We start from the raw sequence: 21,890 nt of genomic DNA, 5'->3' as shown, positions 1-21,890 counted from the left end.
TGTGGAAGGTAGATTGGAGAAGGAAGAGATTTAAAACATGGATACCAATTAGAAGGCTATTGCAATAATCCAGATGAGAGGTGATGAGGGCGTGAAATTGAATGGTGAGTGTGAGATTGGAGGGAAGAGGATGAATATGAGAATTATTGTGGAGGTAAAAATGACAAAATTTGCCAACTGATTGGATATGTGGGGTGGAGTGAGAGGAAGGAATCAAGGATAGCACTGAGTTTGCAAATCAGAGTTACTGGAATCATAGTAGTACCTTTGGCAGGAATAGGTATGTTTGGAAGAGGTTTTAGGGGAGAAATAATAAAATTCTTTTTTGGAATATGTTGTATTAGAGATGCCTAAGGAACCTTCAATTCATATTGCTCTGTAGGCAGTCGGTAATACTGAACTGGTGCTTTGGAGACATAGGTTTGGATGTATAGATCTGAGAGTCATTGGAATAGAGATGATAATTGAACCCATGTGAGTTTACGAGGTCACCAAGAAAGAGTATAGAGAGAGATGAGACAAAGACTCTGAATACACACACAGGTAGGGAGCATAACATGATAGGAATGATTTGCCAGCGCAGAAAACTAAGAGCAATCACAAGAGTACTTTATTAAATGCCTGCTTTGTGCCAGGCACCATTCTAAGTGCTGGATTCATATTTAGCTTTCAGTCCAATACCTCCCCCCCCCCCCCGTGTCTTTTTCAAACAAATTGCTATCTAACCACCCACACCATCTTATATTTATGAAGTCATTTTTTAAAAACTTAAGTGTAAAACCTTACACTTATCCCTATTAAATTTTATATTATTCTTGCCTGTAAAAAATATTTTTGGATATTAAGTTTGTCAACCAGTCTGTTAACTATCCCTTCCATTTTTGGTGTCCTTCACAAATTTCATAAGGACACTGTCTATGCTTTTACCACCCAAGTCACTGATAAAAATGTTAAATAACACTAGGTCATACAGAGATTCCAGGGCACTCCACTGGAAATGTCTCTCCTAATTAATGTTAGACCATTAATAACCATTCTTTGGGACCAGTCATTCAGCTAGTTCAGAATTTATCTAATTGTACAATTGTTTAGGCCACATTTTTCAAAGTTTTCCACAAGAATAGCCTGATACACTTTATTAGATATTTTATCAAGATATAGGTAAAATATATCTATAACATTCTCCTTGTATTTTAGTAACCCTGCAGAAAAGGAAATAAGCTTAGTTTGCCCCTTCCCCTGTTCTTGGTGAACTCATGTTGGCTCTTTGTGATCACCACTTCTTCTTATAGATGTTCACTAACTAGCTCTCTAGTAATACATTCTAGAATTTTGCCGGGATTTAAAGTCAGACTCACATGTTTATGATTGGCAGGTTCCATTTTCTTCTTTTTTGAAAATCAGAACATTTTTGCCTCTCCATGATCTTTTAGATATTATCAGTACTGGCATGGTGGTCATATGTACCAGCTTTTCAGTATCTAAGAGCCAGCTGATTTTTTTTTCCAATATAATGTGGGCCATTTTATTTGAACTCATCAAGGACAGCCAGGTGCTTTTCACCAGCTCCCTAGTTAACTTGAATATTAGCTCCCTACCATCTATGTTTGTTCTGTACTTTCCAGTCCATAAATCAGTGTTCTTGACAGAGAAAGCCAAAGCTGCTCTGCCTTTTCCCTGCTATCAACTATTATCATCTCGTCTACCTGGAGCCATGTCTCTGTCATTTCATTGATCTCCCCTTTTCCCCAGTTTAGCCTTTATAAACCCTTGTCAGAGTTTTTTCCTACCATTCCATAGCAAGTTTCTCTATCTAGGCCTGGGCTCCCACTCTGCAGAGAGCATGAGATTTGTTGTTATCTACTGAAAGGGGCAGTATCAGCTTCATAGCGAGATTTTGAAGGTTCAATACAGTTTAACTGAAAGTAAATAGTATAAGGCAATGAAGATGAACAGCTGGCCCTGGGTCATTTTTATCCATCAACTCATTCAGTTTCTCCTTTTTCTTTCCTTTGTGTGCTCATGTGGAGGTAGAAACATGATGCTAGCTTCTGGGGCCATAGCAATTTTTGACATAAAAGAACACCTGGGTCATAGTTGATTCCCTTGACAGCATGCACTCTTCCCAGATGGCACAGTTTGTTCTTTCGGATACATCTGTGCAGTCTCTTTGTTCATCTCAGCTATTTATCAAATCTCAAGAGCCAAATCTGAACTTTTGCTCCTACCTCACCCCTCTTCTCCCTGGTTCCAATTCAGTTCATGTACTGCAGAAAGATTATCCAAGCGAAAGCCAGGTTTAGACAGTTGGTCTGTATGTTTTTTACAAAATCATAGAATCTCAAGTGTTGTACTAGAGGCCATCTAGTAACCTGAACCTGAATAAGAATTCTCTCTACAACATACTGGTCAAGTCACCATTCCATTCATCAAATACCAGCTTTGCACAAGGCGATTTCTGCCGTCAAGAAGCTAACAGTCTATGGTGGGGTAGGGAAGGACAACTTTTTTTTTAATTCTGGTGTATAGATTTTATTAGATATGATTGAGTATTCTAAGCAAAAATGTTATTATGTTAGACATCTAGAAAGATACAGCACTATGCTATAGCAAGACTGTCTTGCCTGAAGGTTATACCGTATTCCAGATCTCCCTCTACAGGCTTCTTAAACTTTTCCCACTTGTGACCCCTTCAGTGCTCTTTTTTTTTTTTTTTTAATTAATTAATTTTTAATTTTCAGCATTCACTTCCATAAGCTTTTGAGTTTTCAATTTTCTCCCCCTTTCTCTCCTCCCCCTCCCCAAGATAGTATGCAATCTTATATAGACTCTACATATACATTCATATGAAACATATTTTCGTATTAGTCATGTTGTAAAGAAGTATTAGAACCAATAGGAGGAACCATGAGAAAGAAGAAACAAAACAAAACAACCAAAGAAAAAAGAGATACAAATAGTATGCTTCGATCTGCATTCAGACTCCATAGTTCTTTATCTGGATATAGATAGCATTTTCCATCATGAGTCTTTTGTAGTTGTCTTAGATCCTTGCATTGCTGAGAAGAGCCAAGTCTATGAAAATTAGTCATCGAACAATGTGATTGTTACTGTGTGTACAGTTCTTCTGTAACCAGTTCTTCTGGTTCTTCTCACTTCTCTGGTTCTGTTCACTTCACTCAGCATGAGATCATAGAAATCTTTCCAGGTTTCTCTGGAGTCTGCTTGCTTATAGTATATAGTACAATAGTATTCCATTACATTCATATACCATAACTTGTTCAGCCATTTCCCAATTGATGGGCATCCCTTCAATTTCCAGTTCTTTGCCACCACAAAAAGAACTGCTATAAATATTTTTGTACATGTGAGTCCTTTTCCCATTTTTATGATCTCTTTGGGATACAGCCCTAGGAGTGCTATTGCTGGGTCAAAGAGTATGTACATTTTTATAGCCCTTTGGGCATAGTTCCAAATTACTCTCCAGAATGGTTGGATCAGTTCACAGCTCCACCAGCAATGCATTAGTGTTCCAGTTTTGAGGGATAACTTTTATAAAGATAAGTGAAATAATGAAGTAGGAGAGGGGACTAGAGCTAAAGGAATCAGGAAACACTTCCTGTGGGAGATGACACCTGAAATTAGCCTTCGGGAAGCTAAGGATTCTAAGAAGCAGAGATAAGGAAGTTATAGATTCTAGTTACATGGGACAGCCTGTGCAAAAGTATGCAGTGGCATGCTGAGTTTAGGGATAACAACTCTGGAAGGAGTATGGAATAGATGAAAATGAGTAAATATGAAATCCTTCTAAAAAGGTAGTGTGTGGATGGATTGTGAACAACTTAAAATATTACACCTTGGAGTTTGTATTCTAGAAGCAATAAAGAACCACTGAAGCTTCTTGTTTTCTTTTTCTTTTGTTTTGTTTTGGAGGCAGTTGGGATTAAGTGACTTGCCCATGGTCACAGAACTAGTGTCTGAGGCTGTATTTGAACTCAGATCCACCTGACTCCAGAGCTGATGCTCTATCTACTGCTCTGCCTAGCTTCATCTCCACTGAAGCTTTTTGAGCAGGGGAGTGACATGAAAGGAAAATTAATTTTTTTTTTGATACTGTGGAGAGGGGAGAGATTAGAGGCTAACATTTTAATTAAGAGAGAGTATTGCAATAGTCTAGGCAAAAGGCTATGAGGGCCTCAACCAGGTTCATGACTTGTAGGACTGAAAGAAGAAATTGGATGTGAGATGTGTTGTGGGAGTAGAGGAGGTAAAGAGAAGGATGGAGAATGACAGGGTTGCAAAACTGGATGTCAAGAAAGCATATTGTCTTCACCAGAAAGAAGAAAGTTAGAAGAGGAATGCATTGAGGGAGAAAACATGAATTCTCTTTTGAACATGTTGAATTTGAGAAACCTGTGCAGCATCTCAGTGGAGTTGTCCACAATGCAGCTATAGTTGATTTTAAGAGGATAAAACTAGATATAAAGATTTTGGAGTTATCTGTTTAGACCATTGAATCCCTGAGAACTGGTGAAAAGACTAAGAGAAGGATATAGAGAGATAAGAAAAGAGGACCTAGGATAGATCGTTAGAGTATACCCATAGTTAAGGTGTGGAATATGGGTAATGATCCAGTATAAGAGGTTGGGAAGGTGAGAAAACAGTGTTATAAAAACTCAAGAAAGAAGGTGTAAAAAGTAGTGAAGGAATGATTCAAACCCAGATTGTCTGGCTGAATCTAGTGCTTTTACCATTTTCTGGTGTATTTTGAAAAACTTTGAAAACTTTAGAGGCAGCATGATGTAATGGAAAGAACAGTAGATTTGGAGTCATGAGAGACCTGAGCTCTAGTACTTACCAATTATTTGATCCAGGGCAAATCATTTAACCACTCTTAGCTTCAGTTTTCTCATCTGTAAAATGGAGTTCATCTTTTACTATCTACTTCACAGAGTATTGTGAGGAAAGCATTTTGTACACCTTAAAACACTCTAGTAGTGTTTGTTAATAAAAACTAAAATAGGGTGATGGCTTTGCTGTGTTTACAGTGATCATAGGCCTCATGACTAGGACACAAAGTCAAGAGGAACAAGGAGGCTGTTGAAATGACCTGCCATGCTGGAAGAAGGTGCTTCAAAGGCAGTGGAAAGCAGGAAAGTGGGTGGGCAGGGACAAGACATAATTGAGATAAAACTGATTTTATTTTTCTTCAGGAAAGTTTCAGATGCAGGTACTTCCTCAGTGTGGCCATGCAGTTCATGAAGATGCTCCTGACAAGGTGAGAGTAAATCAACAGCTTGCTCCTTGAATTTACTAATTTTAGACTTAGAATGCCTTGGGAGTGAGAAGGTATGGATAAAGAAGATTTGGGACTTGGAGGGTCAGGGCCACCTGGTTCTTGAAGTGCAGTTAAACCTGTTCTTGCCTCCAGAGTTAAAGACAGAAGACTACTTCATGTATTCTAGCACCTGCAGTCTCAGCTCCTCAAATCATTTCACTAGTAGTATGAAACCAGGTTGCTCTAGGAAGCAAAACCAGTTGATTGTAGCTGCTCAGAGACTCAGGCAGACTATGAGACAACATTTAGGACCTCTTTGGATCCTAGGGACTTCAAGAACCCAGATCTTAGGCTGTTTAAAAGAAAATACAGGATAGTAGCAGTAAGAAATTCAGCTATGGATATTGATACCTCTCAGCCTCACAGCTTTAGTTAGTGTCTGGTTAGTGTTTGCTTCTGTATGAAGCCAGGGAGTTCTCTTAGGCACCACATGGGAATAAATATAAGAATGCTTCTAAAACATCTTATTTTAGAGTTTGTTAAGCCTTTTCTTGAACTTCTTTAGTAGTGGAACTTCTTCCCAAGGCAGCACATTCTGTTACGGGACAGCTGTGATTATTAGGAGGTTCTAGTCAGCCAGAATCTGCCTCTCTATAATTTCCTCACCAATAGCCTTGCCATTTCTGCCCTCTGGGGTAGCACAGATTAACCTGCTTCCTCTTCCCCATGGCATCCCTTTTAATATTTGAATTAAGTTGATCATGTCCTTTCCAAGTCTTATCTTCTCTTGATTAAGGATCCCCAGTTCCCTAAGCTGATCCTCACATGACACAGTATCAAATTCCCTTACCACTCTAGTCTCCCACTTCTGGATGCACTCCAATTTGTCAGATGGCCTTCCTAACATGTGCTGCATAGAACTGGACACAGTACTACACATGGGGTCTTACCAGGGCATAGTAGAGGGGACATCCCCACATTCTGGATACTATTTCTTTTCTTTTCACTTTAGTCTGTTTTAAAGCTAAGATATTAATATTGTTTCTCACTGCTGCTTTTATATTTCCATGGATCCATGTTGTGACTAGTAGAAGTATTCCCTCTATTGGAGCAGGTTACAACCCATCTATGCCATTTCATCCTGTCCTACTCTTGGGTCTTGGGGAGATCAAGAAGAACTAGCACCTCTGGTGTGAGGACTTGCTGAACCTTTTTCAAGGCTGCTTATCCACCTTTTGTGGTCACCCCACCCAACTGTTTCCTGTGGCTTCAAGAAGCTATGGCATGCTCAGCAGCCACTCCCCAGTAAAACCCATCTTGACAGATGGGCTAAACCATGTTGAGGGCAGCCAGTAGACTTCAAACCCTTCAGTGAGTTACGAGGATGTCTACCCCAAGTATGTGAAGACTTCCGCTGGTGGAATGGGCAGATAAGAATAATTTGTTGAAGCAGGTGCTGTGAAATGCTTTGAGCTTGATCAGACGTCAAAGACACCACTGTAACGTGGGCTCATCTCTAGTCATCCTGACTTTTGTCTTGCCACTGGACTTCAGTTATGACTGTGCAATTTTGCCTCACTTAAATCCAATTAATGCACAAGTCAAGACATCACCCATGGTGTCATTGGTTGTCTTGAAAATGAAGGAGTAACAACTCTTGTACTTCCATAAATTCCTCAAGGAGAGAGCAGTCCTTTGGGTCTTTTGGTATTTCATGGATGCTAATTAGTACAGTACTCAAGTTGTCCACAACTAGTATCACTAACTCTTGCTAAATGATCAGCCTACCTACTTTTCCAGTCATTCATATCCTTAGTGATATGCTTTAGACCACTGATCCAATCAAGTGAGATGGTAAAGTGCTTAGCACAGTACCTGGCACATAGTATGTGTGTAATAAATGCTCCCCCCCTCCCCCTCCACCACACAAACACTTTCAACCTGCAATGCATCATTGATAATATGCTATAGCCCACTTAGACCTAACATGTGTCATTTTCCATTGCCCTCCTGGTCACCAAAAACTTTAGTTCTGAAACGATTGTGTTCCATGATTTAAAATGCACTCCAAACTGCTTTCGTCTTCCCTTTCAATTCTGGACTTGACATATTGTCCATCAGTGGTACATGTCCAAGATAGATGTAATTATGGAATAACATACTAGGCTATCTTTTCAACTGCATGACATAATTTAAGAAATGTACATTTTCAAGTGCGTTATGGCACAATAGATAGAAGTCTGGCTTTAAAATCAAGAAGATAGAGGATTCAGGACTTGCTTCTGATTCACACTAGCTGTGTCACTGTGATCAAGGCAGTTAACGAGCATTTATTAAGTGTTCATTATGTGTCAGGTACTGTGAATTCACTGTAGAAAAGATAGGAGATCTGTTCCATTTCATGTTTATTTGTTGTGTGTGTTTCAGTTTCACCTATAAGTACTCTTGAGATGATCTGGATTACTTGGGGCTCATGCCAAGCTTTCCACATACATACATCTGTTTTCTTCCTCTATAGTTTTTCTCTATTTTGTGAGCTGATATTGCTTCTGATTTTCCATGATCCTCATTTTTTGAAAATCAGCTTACTCTAAACCAGTGTTGCTTGTGGCTGTCATTTTTCTCCACTGAATAAGGAAATCATATGTTTTCTGGTGGAGTTATTTCTGGGTTCTTTTGGCCTCTATTGTTGTGGCAACTATTTTATAGTAGTTAAACTTAGAGAAATGTGGTAACCAAATGTGGTATCCATTCTCTCTTTTTTCAGAGTCAGTTCCTGTTTTAAATAGGTCATAATAGAGCTATTGTAGCTATATACAATGTCTTCTCATCTTTATGGTTTCTTCTAATTTGGTGTTGACTTGTCAATGACATAGACAGCTAAATGTGAAATGACTCAAACATCTTTGTCCAGTTTACTTTGACACACAGGTGTAAGACTTAGGAGTAATCCAATAGTCATTAGCTTTTTTCATAGATAATGCAGGGGTGTGTGTGTGTGTGTGTGTAAATATGTATACTTGCATGGGAAGGGTCTGATTTCATCAGTGTGGGAATTCTCTCTACTAACACACACAAATATAGATAGACATTTATAGCAAAGTACAGTAGACAGAAAACTGGCTGTAGATCCTGGAAGCCCTAGGTTCAAGTCCTGCCTCTGATCCTTCCTGGTTCTGTGGCCATGGGCAAGTCAGTTCTCGTTTCAGTGCTCTCAGCATTTCCCGCAGACCAGAACGTTCAGAGGAGCTGAGGAATGACCAGCAGCTCCCTGCATCCACAAAGTGACAGGTCCAGTCCTCATCCCTTGAGATGAGCACATACATATACATATCAGAGAGTAGTATGGGGCTATTTTAGGTGGATATTCTCTCCATTTTACAGGTGAGGAAACTGAAGCTGAGTCAGGTTCAGTGACTCACTCACTGTCACATGAGTCAAAACCCAGGCTCTCGTGGCTCCAAGAATAGAATTCTCTGTACTCATCATTCTCCCTCTCCACATTTTCCAATGTATTTATTGCTGTCCTTCCCCCTCCACCCCTCCCCATTCTCACCTTTGTAGCTGTGTCTCTAAGAACATGTGTTCAAGGTATGTGTTTCATTTGCTTTGGAGGACTTGGTAATATGCCTTATAGAATTTCATTTTTTCATCCTTTGCAACCGATGATGACATAAGTTGTCACTGTCTTCATGGTTGTCCCCTCTACTCATCATAACCACCAAATGGCAACATGACCAAGTGTTCCACAAAATGTTTCTTGTTGCGTTTGTGCACACAGTGAAACAAACTGAGGTGGCAACTCCTTTATTTTCCTCTGAGAACCTGCTCTTCCTTTATAACAGGGAGATGTGGATGTGGTTCAATTCTTCCAGTATGAATCCATTCACTGGCCACTGGAAAAGATCTCATATTTGGAGTGCCAGTCAGATTAATGCTTTTAAATGTCAAAAAACTATGTGGCTATTAGCATTCTGCCCCTTTTCTGCTACTCTGCCCTCCTGATATCCCTGTGGAAGTAAAAGAGGCCCTGTAGGACTGATGGCCATTTTGTATACTTATCTCTTTTATGGGTTGCAGGATCCGTCCCTCGAGACCCTGCTCCAGGTTAACGGTTAATGATTACCCAAGCATATATATTCATGGTCATTTTTTCCAGTGTTTGTTGTATTTCTTGTAATACAGAGTTTTTGTGGAAAACACAGAGAGATGAGATATGGGTAAGTGGGGAATAAGATTAGGGTGGGCTTTGGGACAGATTTGGAATAGTTTATACTTAAAAGTTGATGGGAAAGTACATATTGTATAGAAAGAATAACCACTCTTGGAGCCATAAGTAGGAAATTTAATCCTGGCACCTGTAACATGCTTGTTTTTTGATCTTAGTCAAATCACTTAATCTCTCTGGGCTACACTTTTCTCTATTGTAGAATCAGGTAGCTGCAGTACATACTGTTGAAAGGGAGTCTGTGTGGTACAGTGGAAAGTTGCTAGACTCAAACTATGTGACCTAAAAAAAGTCATTTAACCTCCTGAAGACTCAGTTTCCTCATCTTTTAAATGAGGAGATTGGACCAGATGGCCCCTGAGGTCGCTTCCCGATCTAGATCTGTGAGCCAGATAACTTTCAGTTTTTGCCTGTGCTTCCTCAGTAACAGACGGCATGTAGCACACTCATACAGGTCACTCCTATCATGTTCTCAGCTTATGTTCTCTGCAGCCCGTTTGGGAGAGCTCATGTCAGCTCAGGTGCATTCAGTCCTACATAGCTTAGAGCTTCTTAGGTGAAAAAGAACCTGATTTCTCTACATATCTGCATTTCACTTGATATCTGATCTTGCATTCTAGCAGAAAAAGGCTTAGAGCCTCCAGTTCTTTGAACCAAGTGTCTTGATTCATCTGAGTTTTTCCAATGATCTCTCTCTCTCTCCCTTTTCCAGGTAGCCGAAGCTGTTGCAACTTTCTTGATTCGTCACAGGTTTACAGAGCCCATTGGTGGATTTCAGTGGTAAGACAGATGGGCCAGAAAGACTTGGCACTAACATCTCCTAAGGCCATTTGTCTCAGTTACCCCCTTAGAGCAATTGCTTCTTCTTTCTTGGAGAGATCTCATTCTTCAAATATTTCTCATTTCTAACAGTTAATAACAGTCCAGGAATATAGTCCTTTATTTAAAAAATGAAGACAAGACAGAGAAAATTTATTAATAGTGTTTGAGTTAATAACTAGTTGAATTGGGGGGTTTGAACAGAGTTCAGTAGGAAGAAGAGAGAGAGAAGAATTGCCCTTAGGAAATTTGAAAGCTTATTAATGTCCCCAAGCTTCCCATGAAAGCCTAGGCCCATCTTTTTTAATATCAGCATTCTACCAGCATTGCAATATGGCAGCAAGACATGGAATATAACAAGAATGAGGATGAGTATCAAACAAATGGCAATGAGAAGGTGCATGGTAGGTGAGAGTAGACTGTAACCAATGAGGAATTCTGAAGAACAGGGAGGAAAAATATAAAGGAATTACATGCTATATCAGAAGAGAAGGTGAGCTGGTCATATGTTGAGGGACAATCGATAGACACAAGTCTCCACTGGTACCCTCTTGATGTAAGGCCCAGTAAATATTTGTTAGGTATATTACAGAGGAAACAGACTCTGAATCTAGACGAGGTTGGTCCAACTGGTCTCTGAGCACCTCTCTGACTATGAGTGCCTGTGCTTCTGAGTCTGACTCTTGGCAAACTGAGGGGAATTATGGAAGGGAGAAAGGTCAGGTAGGGAACTGTGTGGGAGACGTACCTCTGTTCCAAATAGAAATGGCCTTGGTAGTTAGCAAAGACTGAAAACATGAAAGATAAATGGATTCATGTTTATTGCTTGGATAGCTGCACGTGGTGTCAGGTTCAGCATTTCTAGCTGCTGCTACTGTTTCTTGAGAGCATACCTACCTGTGTTGAGCAGAGCCCATTCAACCTGCTGAATAGCTGCAGGGGACTGAGGAAGAGGGAGTGGGTTTCCCACCCATCCACCTGCTGTTCTGCTGGACATATAGTGGTAACACTTGCCCCACCCCCTTGAACCTGACCTGGGGGGACCTCATGGCCCATAGCATCATCCCAATGAGTGCAAGAGGTGACACATGGGTAGAGGGGAAGCTGTGAGCTATGGAGGAGCTTGGGGGCTACTTAGGTCAGGAAGAATGTGCCCAAGCTGAGTCTACCCCAGGTGAAGCATTGCACAAGCTTTGGGGATAAAAGGGAGAGAGGAGCAGGCGCTGAGAGTATTGGGGGAAAGTGTCAGGATTAAGAACACAGGGTTACCCAACAGGTGATTGCTAATAGCAGCCTCTGTGTTCAGGACCTGCTCAAAGGGCACAGAATTCAAAGACTACTAAAGAAATAATATGAATCAAAGGTATTACATGATCTAAAGAGATCTTAGAAATCATCTGGTCTAACATCCTCATTTTTATAGATGAGGATACTAAGGTCCAGAAGGACTAAGAGCTTGTCCAAGATCACACATGAAGTAACAGAGTCAGGATTTGAACCCAGGTCTTCTGAATCTCAAACTTGTACTCTTCCAATGAACCATTAGGTAGGTGAGGAGAGGTAGAGCTCAGATGCCTCCATCCTTGGCTATCAGGGCTTCAGAGAGATAGCATCTTCCAGAAGCAGGTTCTTGTCTTTTTACTTACCCAACCCCATCCCAAGAATGGAGACATGATCCAGCCTAGACATCCTATGCAGAACCTTTAAACCCTGATTTAGAGTGTGAGAGTGGGAGTAGAAAGGAGAGTTAAGAATTGATGATTCCTGTATTATGATCTCGATCCCAGAACACAGAAGTTGAAATATATATCCTTTCTCTTAGTAGAGAAACAGCACTTGGGATGTAGAATGTTATATACACTGCTAGACATGGTGGCTTTGTCAATTTTGCTTAATTGTTAAAGTATTTTTAAATGTTAAATAAAAGTCTTTTAAAAGGTCAACAATCAAGAATCAAAATTTATAAAAAGAATGCTCATCTCTGTACCCCCAAACTTAGAGTTGGTCCCACTGACTACTGCCTATTATGGGATTTACAGAGACATCTGGGTTATCACAGTCCAAGCCTTGTCCCTAAAATCATCTTCCATCCTTTATCTTGCTACTTTGTTACTTTTAGTCTAGCCTGGGTCTGTCTATAGTCTTCTTAACAACTTAGATTATGGTTTATACAGCATTTTACATATATTATCTCATTTGATCCTTATACTTTGTGAGATAGGTTTTTTTTACCTATTACTATTTCCATTTTCTAGATAAGGAAACTGTACCCAGCAAGAGAAGCTGATTTGATTAAAGGTCTTTCATTTAGTAAATGGCAAAGCTAGAACTTAAACCTGGGTCTTCTGACCCCATATCCAGTGCTTTTCCTATTATATTATGCTTCCTTAAAGGCAGGGGGTTTTTGTCCTCTGCATTTCTCATAATACATAATGCTGGAAATACAGAGGGAAGAAGGGAATCTAAGGTCCATATTTCTAATGCCTTATATAAGAACAAAAGTCATGGCTACTACCTTTGAGAAATTCCTGGTCTGAGGAAGGCCACATGAAAGAGGAAAGTCTGAAGCCAAGTAACATGAGCTATGAATCTTAATAGCTTTGCCAGTAATCACTTGCCTGAAGAAGGAGTAGAGAATACAGTAGACTTATGTTTTCATGTCCTTAACCACTTTGTCTGAATTGGTTAATTCACATTGGTATGAAAACGTTCTCCTAATTGAACTGATTCACGCTTTGATATGAGAGATAGTCCCTATCTGTGGATCTCTGACGAAGAGTCCCAAACTTCTCTGGTTAAGCAGCCATTTTAGAACTGTCAGTCACAAATAGGAATGTCTCTTCTCCACACGCCTCATCATTTGCCCAACCTTGTCCTTCTTGAAGAAGGAGACTCTGCCCATAGGTAGCTCCCAGTCTGGTTGGGGAGATTAAATTCATTCATTCAACGGACATTAAGGGCTCACTGTGTTCAGAGCACTGTTCTACTGGGAACATGGTTTAGATGGAGTTTTATAGCTTAATAGTCTAGGTGAAATTCACACTTGAAACATTATAGGACAAGGCGTCTTAAATCCTTTAGGTTATCAAAAAGGAAATCTCAACTATGGGTCAGGGTGGTCCAGAAGGGCATCCTAGAAAAAATAGAAAGTTGATCCTTGAAGGGTGGGAGGGCAGAGAGTATGGAGGCAAACGTTAATAATGATAACCTTTGTTATTCCCTTCTCTCCTTTCTTTTGGGCAGCGTCTTCCCTGGCTGTTAGTGTCCTGACGTCCTTCAGCGCCAAGATCCGTTGTAAATACACCACACCAGAGGCCACTGTGATGTAACTGTATCTTCCTCACCTTGTCCCCAGCCCAGCCATGAGACATCAGCTCATTGATAGAACTAGTATCCCCAACACATGTAAAATGTCTACTCATGTTCTTGACAAAACACTTTGTTCAAGACCCCTGATGTGCATCCATCTCCCTAGATCCAAACTTCTTCTGGGCCCCAAAGCTTTCTTGTCTCCTTCCCTTCCCATCCCATCCCATCCTATCCCATCCCACCCCACTACCTCCCTCCCAAAAGGGGCCATATTTCCAAAACCAAAATGACCATTTGTAGAGTGGAGGTGCCACATTTTTAACTGAAGCCCCTTTCAGTCTTGGGGACACTAACTGGGCCCTGCCAGGCACCTCTTGGGGAAACAGGGGATGGCCTAGTTCAATGCTGGGAACTGTCTTTGCTGCTCTTGGGCTGGCAATGGGAAGGATAAGGATAATGAAGGGAATTTTTCTTTGGCCTAGCCCTAGACATCCAAAGTATACATGAAAATTACTTCATAGCCATGTTTAGGGGTAAGGAGCCTTTTTTCCTTCAAATAAAATGACCAATCAGGTTACTATTTTCTCCATGGTTTGATCCTTTCAGCACACTCTAGAGGCTGTTATGTGCTTCTGCCCCCAGGGTGACAGTGACCCAGACTTAGGCACAATCCCAATGTGGTTCAGGCACACGGGATCAGGGAGGGAGGATGCTACATGTACCAGAGCCTGCCAGGGAAACCAGGTAGGGCCCATTCCAAGCACATTATGCCATCACCTTCTTCTTAACCCATGCAATGGGTACTGTACTATCCTAACTCTCAGATAGTCCAGACCAGACTGTACTGTCCTCTCAACAGACTCTCTATACCACACACTAAGCTCTGGCTGTCTTATATTACGCCCTCCCTGGAGTGGAGTAATCACCCACCAGCTCCCCTTGGCTGGCTTTCCTGCCTCCCCAGTGCCACCCTATCTGCCACTGACTGGCCTTGTTTGAATGAGTGCATCCTATCCAGGGAGTTGCCAGGATTAAGCCCATTCGTTGTAAACTGTGGAGCCGTGGTGTGGTGCGGTGCAAAGTGTGTGTTTGCCTTTCCCAAATCCACCTCTTCATAGCCTGAGTAGTTTCCATGGGTTTCCTTTCATAGAAGCAGCACAGCTGACTCCTCCTCACTTCCTCCACCACAAGGGGAGATGTCATGTTACCCTAGTGTTGGGGGGAGGTCCCCAAAAGCCATGCCTATTCTGTGTCTTAGGTGCTGCTCATGCCCTACTCTGTTCCTCACCTCAAACCACTCTGTCCTACTACACAGTGAGGCATCTGGGACCTTCTTTGTTCCTTTGGTATTTATGATCTTGTTTAAAGAAAATAAATATTCCCAGCCTATCTGGCATGAAGTTGTCTCTGTCTTTCTCTTCAAATCGTCCTTCCATAGTGGGTGGCAGAGAAGTGTCTGGGAGTATCTCCTTGAATTGGGCCCCAACCAAGGCCCAATGCATCTTTCTAACAGTTGTAAAAGGCTATCTTCATTAGGATCACTTTGTATCTGTCTTTCATTTCACCCAGTTTTCCTCTCAGCTGGCTCCAGAGTTCCTAGCAGAAAAGAAGTAGTATATTGGCCTAGAAATCAGGAGACTTTGATTCTAGACCCAGCTGTTCATGCCCTGCCTCCAGCCCCATCCTAACTTTCTGTATAGCCTAGTTCCATTTCCAGCCCTGGCCCTGGCTATTTGACCAGAGGTAAATATAGATTCTTTAGACTTCGGTATCCACCTTTGTAAAATGAAAAAACTGGATACAGTAGAGTTTAGATTTCTTCCGAGTCTGACATGGTCTTGATTTTAGTAATGGGTGACATTTCTGTTGAACTTTAAGATTTATACAAATGCTGTCTTATTGGATCCTGCATGAGACATCTTTCTGCATAAGTGATAGAAATATTATCCCCATTATATACAGGAGGGTTACAGTGAAATGTCAAAGCCAGGACAGAAACCCAGAACGTCTTGACAAATCCAGTGTTCCTTCCAATATGCTAAGCGTTATTAACCACATCTGTGTTGTGGCCCTTTTCTGCAGTCTGGTGAAGTCTGTGCACCCCTTCTCAGAAGAATGTTTTTAAATGCATAAAAAATACATAGGATTACAAAAGAAACCAATTATATCAAAATATAGTTGTCAATATAAAAAACAAACATGTTCAGAGATCCAAGGATAAAAACCCCTACACTATGCCATGTTGCCTGTCATTGGATGAAATGGTCTCTCCACAGCTACCTTGTCTCCGTAAGTTGAGTCACAGCCTGGCACATTGGGTAGGAAGCTTTGCTCAGTATCTGACCTAGGTTATCAAAGGCCTACCTACTTTCATTTCCTGTGTTATCCCAGACCCAGAACAAGTCAGCTGAATTCTTATTCAGCCATACAAGATCTCATTTTGGAAAGTGCCCAGTGTAATGTCTCAGAAACTAAAGTGAGCCCCAGCCCTCTGCATCTGGAATAGGTACCTGAGCACCTACCCAGCCTGAGAGAATGGCTCCAGTGGTCTATTGCAACGAGCACACTACCACCAAACACTGTATTGAAATTGAAAGGAGTCTTACAACATCAAAAGCTCGGAAGATCATGGAACAGAAAAGATCCTTAGACCTGGAAGGAACCATAGTGATTAGTCTAACCCACACCTTCATTTTACCAGGGGGAAATTTGAAGTCTAATGCTTAGGTCTCATAGCCAGAAAATTGTAAGAGGCAGGACTCTTAAATCCAAGTCTCTATACCACAGCTTTACTGTACTAACATCACATTGCTTGATGAACAGGGATTCAAAGGCGATTGGAAAGTTGGGCCTACCTAGATTAACGGTGGAGACTCAACTTTGAAGGTGTCCTTTTGATTTGGCCAAGATATCCAGCTCTTCTGTAGTTACCGAAGTTACCACAAGGGGGTAGCAAGAACATGGAAACATGTCTCAGTTGTGTGTTAGACCAGAGATCTAAAAGGTGCCTGGTAGAACGCCTGAGTTTGATTAACAGGTCCTTAAGACTTTTTCTACCTGTGTCACAGGATCTTTGGGAGACAAATACTTTGTAAATCTTAAAGTACTGAAAAAATGAGAGCTACTGTTACTCCCTGGGAAATGGGGTTGGAGAGAAGAGTTACCCCAGGCCTTTTAAACCTCATCCCTTGATTCCCCATCTCTGTGATGACTTTCATCCTTCCATAAAACCAGTCTGCTTCCCTATAGCAGTTTTTTTCTGTGAACTCTCCTTTTTTTCAACCAGCCCTTTCCTCTACTCCCAATCTCTCATCTTTCTCACCTTTAAGTAAGATAGCCTCTGAAGTCCCTTCTGCCTGAGATTCTGCTATTGTGTGACTTGCCCAAGGTCACACGGCACATTAGGCTTGGCAGTGGAAGGCAAGGATGAGCTGGGACTAAAACCTACCCTAGGATTTTGTCCACCTAGGGTTACATGTATTCTTGAGCAATAGTCCTAGTGGGAAGGCATTCATGTGCACACAACTTGGTAAATGTCCAAACCTGGACTTAAAACACACAAGTATGGCCTCATACAAGAAGGGATTCTAGAGATCATATTGACCAAAGCCATCTTAAAGTAGACGAAAGCCCAGAAAGAAGTGACAGTCATGTAATACAGTAAGTGGCAGAGCCAAGGCTTGGAAGCCAGGTCTTCTGACTCCAAATCCAGTGCTCTACTATGGAAAAGCCTCTCTGCCCTTACCAAAGAATCTGCTCCACCCAATGCCCCAGGTGTCTGAAAATCTCAGTCTTAACATTAGCACTTCATTCTTTGGGTTTAATCATGATGCCCCCCACCAACTTCTCTTCAGTAGTTTCCTGTAACCCACAATATGAAGTCCAGCCATCACTGACATTCAAGGCCTTCCATAATTTGGTTCTAACATGTCTTTGCATTTTTACCTTATATGATTGATTCTCTTGTATAAATGGTACCGAAAGCACCAGCCAAACAGAATGAGCCATAGTTGAAGTTACCATCCCCTGTGCCTGGAATGTCCTTTCCTTCAATTCAGTAAGCATTTATGAAGCAAAATTACTGTGTTAGGTGTTGGAAATGCAAAGACAGAAACGAAACCATCTCTGCCCTCAAGGAGATTACATTCTGTTGAGGGATAACAGCATGAGCATAGAAAACAAAATGCAGTGTGTGTGTGTGTACACAAAGTAATTTCCCAAAGAAGGACATGAATAACCTAGAGAACCAGGATAGACTTCTTGTAAAAGGTGGTATTTAAGCTGAACTTTGGAGGAAGCTAAAGATTCTGTGAGAGAAAGATGAGAATGAAGTGCATTTCCAGCTTGGGGGAAGGAGGCAGGGAGCCTATGCAAAGATATGGAGAGATGGAATTTCATATATATGGAACAGAAAAAAGGCCAATTTGACCAAACCCTTCAATGTGCTGAGGTAAATGTATAATGAACTAGGAAGGCAGATTTCAGCAAAGTGGTGAAAAATTTTCAAAGGGAATTTGTATTTTATCCTAGAGGCAAGAGGGAGCCACTAGTTTCTTGAGTAGAGTAGTGACGTAGTCAGACATGTGCTGTAGGCATATCATTTTGGCAACTTTATAGAGGATGGATTGGAAGAAAGAAAACAGGCAGGCAATCCAATTTAGGAGGCCATTGCAGTAATCCAGGTAAAAGTCAGACCCTAAATGAGGGTAGTAACCATGTGAGTAATGAGAATGGATGTGAGATACATTGTGTAGGTAGAATCTCTTCCTGTTGGAATAATTTCTCTTATTTTAGTTCTCAGCTTAAATCACAGAATCTCAAAATATGAAAACTGGAAAGGACTTTAGAATAAAGAATGTCATAAGGCCCTAGAACATAAAAGAGGCAAAAACCCTCTAGATATCACCTAGTTCAGTTTCCTAATTTTAAAGAGGAAGAAACAGACCCAAAGAAGATCCAAGTTAGAATCAGACTCTGGAGACTGGGGACATACAACAGCTTCCCTAGTTGTAGGAGGGAACCTACCTCCTCCTGTATAATCCTTGATGCCTCATGAAGTTGACCCTGAGCTCTCAAAGGCTATGAGGCTTCAATCAAGGCAGATCCAACTAAGGATTGAAAGGCTTTGAGTGACAGCCAAGCAATGAATTGTGTATCTGTTGTCTGAGAACTAGCCTAGCTAATTGCAGGGAAGCTCATCACTGGAAGAGTAACCACTAGGGAACAGCATTTTTTTCAGCCATCACAACTCATAAAACTGTCTGCTAAGGTGTAAAAGAACTGATTTGTTTTAGTAGAGGGAGTGTCCACAAGGATGAAGTTATATACCCTTGTAATATTAAAATATAAGACTACATACTTCTAAATGCAATCCCAACCCATTCCCATTGATCATATACAAACACACAGTGACTGTCCTCCAGGGTTCAGGTAGCTGGTTGCTGGCCCCCTAACAGGGCTCCCTTTCAAAGGGTTCCATGAATGGATGGTTTGTGTGGCTTTTGGCTCTGGTTCCTCCTGAGCCTGTTTGGAGAGGCTGCCTGGGTCTCCAGAACCAACACTCCCCATTCTGCCTCTAGTGGACCCCATGTTCCCACAATCAGTGATTGTGTGGGGAGAATTATCAGGTGCGCTCAAACCACTAACCACAGATGGTGCGCCAGGGTAGAGCAAAGCAGTCTCAATGAGTGTCTGAGCTGGAAGAGAAAATTGGTAGTGGACAAGTTGCTTCTGACACTAATTCATGGGATCGTGAGCAAGTCCCTCTCTTTAGGTCTCTGTTTCCTCATCTGTAAAATGAGGGCATTGAACCAGATAATCTGTAGGCCCCCTTCTAGCTCTAAAATTCTATGTTCCAAAGTTGCTTCTAGCTCCAACATTCTGTGATTTAAGGATTGATCCAGCTCTGACATTTTCTGGTCTAATATTTTTTAAGGTCTAGTCCAACTCCGACATTGTATTCTATGGCATAAGGTCCCTTCCAATTCTGATATTCAGTGTTCCTTTATCCTAAGGGTCCTTCCAGCATTAAGATCTAAGTCTATGTATGTGCTATCTCTCCAGAGAAACTTGGAATTCCTCAAAAGCAGGGAATGTGTCATCTTGTGGATTCTCTGTGGGGCTCTGCATCCAGTGAGGACTCAATATGTGCCTGCCAGCTGACTGAAATGCTTTTGGTCCGTGGAAGAAAGGCACTGTTTATGTTCAAAATATTAGTAAAATGTTCATTATTTATTCTAGGCCAATGGCCCAGGGAATAGCAGGGGAGAGAAGAGAAGGAAGAGTTGTCGGTGAGTTTCCCTCCTGGAAGGGCACCTCTGCTCAGAGGGCTGAGCCCCTGAGATTACTAATCCAAGTCAGCAGGCTGAAAATCAGCCCCATCTCCTGGCCTTGGAAAAGTATCAGCTTTTTTCTGTCTTGGACCTTGTTTGGATTTAGGATCTGTTGTGGTCTAGTGATAATGTGGAAGTGACAGAGTTGATGCCCTGAGGTCTAGGTGTGGTACAAGCCAAGTGTCTCCTGGGCTTGCTGATGTTTCTCAGTCTCTCTGCTGTGATCTTTTAGGAGACTGCAAGCTCAATATAAAAAAAAAAAAAGAGTGATAGCCCCAAAGCTAATGTGATCTTGGCCCACATTCATAGAGACAGAGGCCCAAGAGGGAAGGAGCTGATAGTCCCACTGAACTGTCTACCTGTCAGTTCCCTTCTGAGGTATTGTGCCTGGGACCTTCTGGGACCACATTTCAGGAAGGACCACATTTCAGGAAGGACCTCAGATCACTTGAGTAGGTCCAGAGGAAGGCAACCAGAATGGTGAGTATGCTCAAAGCCACGCCATGTAAGGACCATTGGAAAGAACTGGGGATGTTTTGCCTGGAAAAGAGAAGATAAGGGAGACAGGGCATCTCCAAGTATTTGGAAAAGCTATCACGTGTAATAGGGATTAGGCAAGTTCTGCTGGGCCTCACTGATATTCTAGGAGCAGTGGGTGGCAGAGATGAATTTTAGCTCCAAAGAGGGAAAAATGGTTCGAGCTGTCTCAAAGTGAGTGTGCTGCCTCATGAGGTAGTTAGTTTTCCCCATTATTGAAGGTCTTCCAGAAGAGACTGGAGGAGCACTAGTCAGGGATGTTGTCGTGTGAATTCCGGTTCAGGCAAGATGTGATTCTGAGTTCCCTCCCAAGATACCCACAAAAGGGTGATGCTGCCTTTGCTCTAGGCCTCTGGCTTCAGGCAGCATCTGCGCAGGACCAGGGCTGGGGGAGCCATGCGAACCACTGCCAACTCCCCCTGAAGGTGGCCATCGTCACAGCTGTGCATGAACGGGACTGGCAAGAGCAGTTCAGTTTCCCATATCTCTACCAAGAGATCTAAAAAGACATTTCCCCTGACTTAGCACCGAAGCCTCCTCTTCTCTCCTCACCCTAGCCCCCTTACCCAAATCAGGTTTTGAGCCGTCACTCAGCTCATACTAAATCAAGCTTAGTCTCAGCCTACAGAGCTCTACCCTGGACCAAGCCTCAGGGTCTACTGTTCCCAGCAATGGGCACTGAACCCAACAATGGCTTTCCTCTCCCATTCTCCCTTTTGTTCTCACCGTGCTCCTCTGTCTCAGCCCCAAAGTGGAGCTCCAAGTATAAATTCTAAGGTAAAGGGAGTTGGAGATCATTGTGGTCTTTGCTTCTCATCCCATCTGCCAGAAGCCATTGCTGACCTTCACTCTTCCAATGGGACTCCGCTGGATGACTCCCCCACCCTCTACCACACACACTGCAAAGTCCCTGGGTCAGATCTTGTCTTCTAGCTCCCAGGAGGAGGCCTCTGCACTCAGACTAGTCTTCAGGCTTTGAACTGCATGGTCTGCGGAATTCCTGCCCATACTCATGGATCCATTTGTTGGCCACTAGGAGAGAACAGGAGGAGGAACAACTCAATTAAATTCAATTTAGTTCATAGAATTATAGGATTTATGGGGGCAGCTAGATGGTGCAGTGGATAAAGCTCTGGCCTTGGAGTCAGGAGGACCTGAGTTCAAATCTGACCTCAGACACTTGACACGTACTAGCTGTGTGACCTTGGGTAAGTCACTTAACCCTGATTGTCTCACAAAAAAATAATAATAATAAAATAAAAAAAATAAGAATTATAGGATTTATAACCTGAAGAATCCTTAGAGGTCATCTAGGCCAATCCATTTTACAAAGGAGGAAACTGAGGCCCAGAGATGAAATGACATAATGTAAATCATTTTGCAAGCT

At 41.9% G+C, this 21,890-nt stretch overlaps 2 protein-coding genes across 2 annotated transcripts in view; one reads left to right on the top strand and one right to left on the bottom strand.

Moving 5' to 3' along the window:
- PPME1 (protein phosphatase methylesterase 1) overlaps window positions 1–15,030 on the top strand; it is a 67,098-nt gene extending 52,068 nt beyond the window's left edge. The window contains exons 12-14 of the mRNA XM_027848177.1: window positions 5,214–5,278; window positions 10,219–10,286; window positions 13,569–15,030. Coding sequence (XP_027703978.1) covers window positions 5,214–5,278; window positions 10,219–10,286; window positions 13,569–13,587 — 152 coding nt within the window. The 3' untranslated portion in view covers window positions 13,588–15,030. The remainder of the gene's footprint in view (window positions 1–5,213; window positions 5,279–10,218; window positions 10,287–13,568) is intronic.
- Window positions 15,031–19,480: 4,450 nt separating this feature from the next.
- The window catches only part of P4HA3 (prolyl 4-hydroxylase subunit alpha 3), a 52,500-nt gene continuing 50,090 nt past the window's right edge, over window positions 19,481–21,890 (bottom strand). Inside the window, exon 13 of the mRNA XM_027848296.1 lies at window positions 19,481–21,535. Coding sequence (XP_027704097.1) covers window positions 21,465–21,535 — 71 coding nt within the window. The 3' untranslated portion in view covers window positions 19,481–21,464. The remainder of the gene's footprint in view (window positions 21,536–21,890) is intronic.

The sequence above is a fragment of the Vombatus ursinus genome, unplaced genomic scaffold, assembly GCF_900497805.2.
Source record: "Vombatus ursinus unplaced genomic scaffold, bare-nosed wombat genome assembly UNPS02005659.1, whole genome shotgun sequence".
In the NCBI taxonomy this organism is placed as follows: domain Eukaryota; kingdom Metazoa; phylum Chordata; class Mammalia; order Diprotodontia; family Vombatidae; genus Vombatus; species Vombatus ursinus.
Note: the sequence above shows the minus strand (reverse complement) of the source record. Positions and strands in the feature narration are given on the sequence as shown.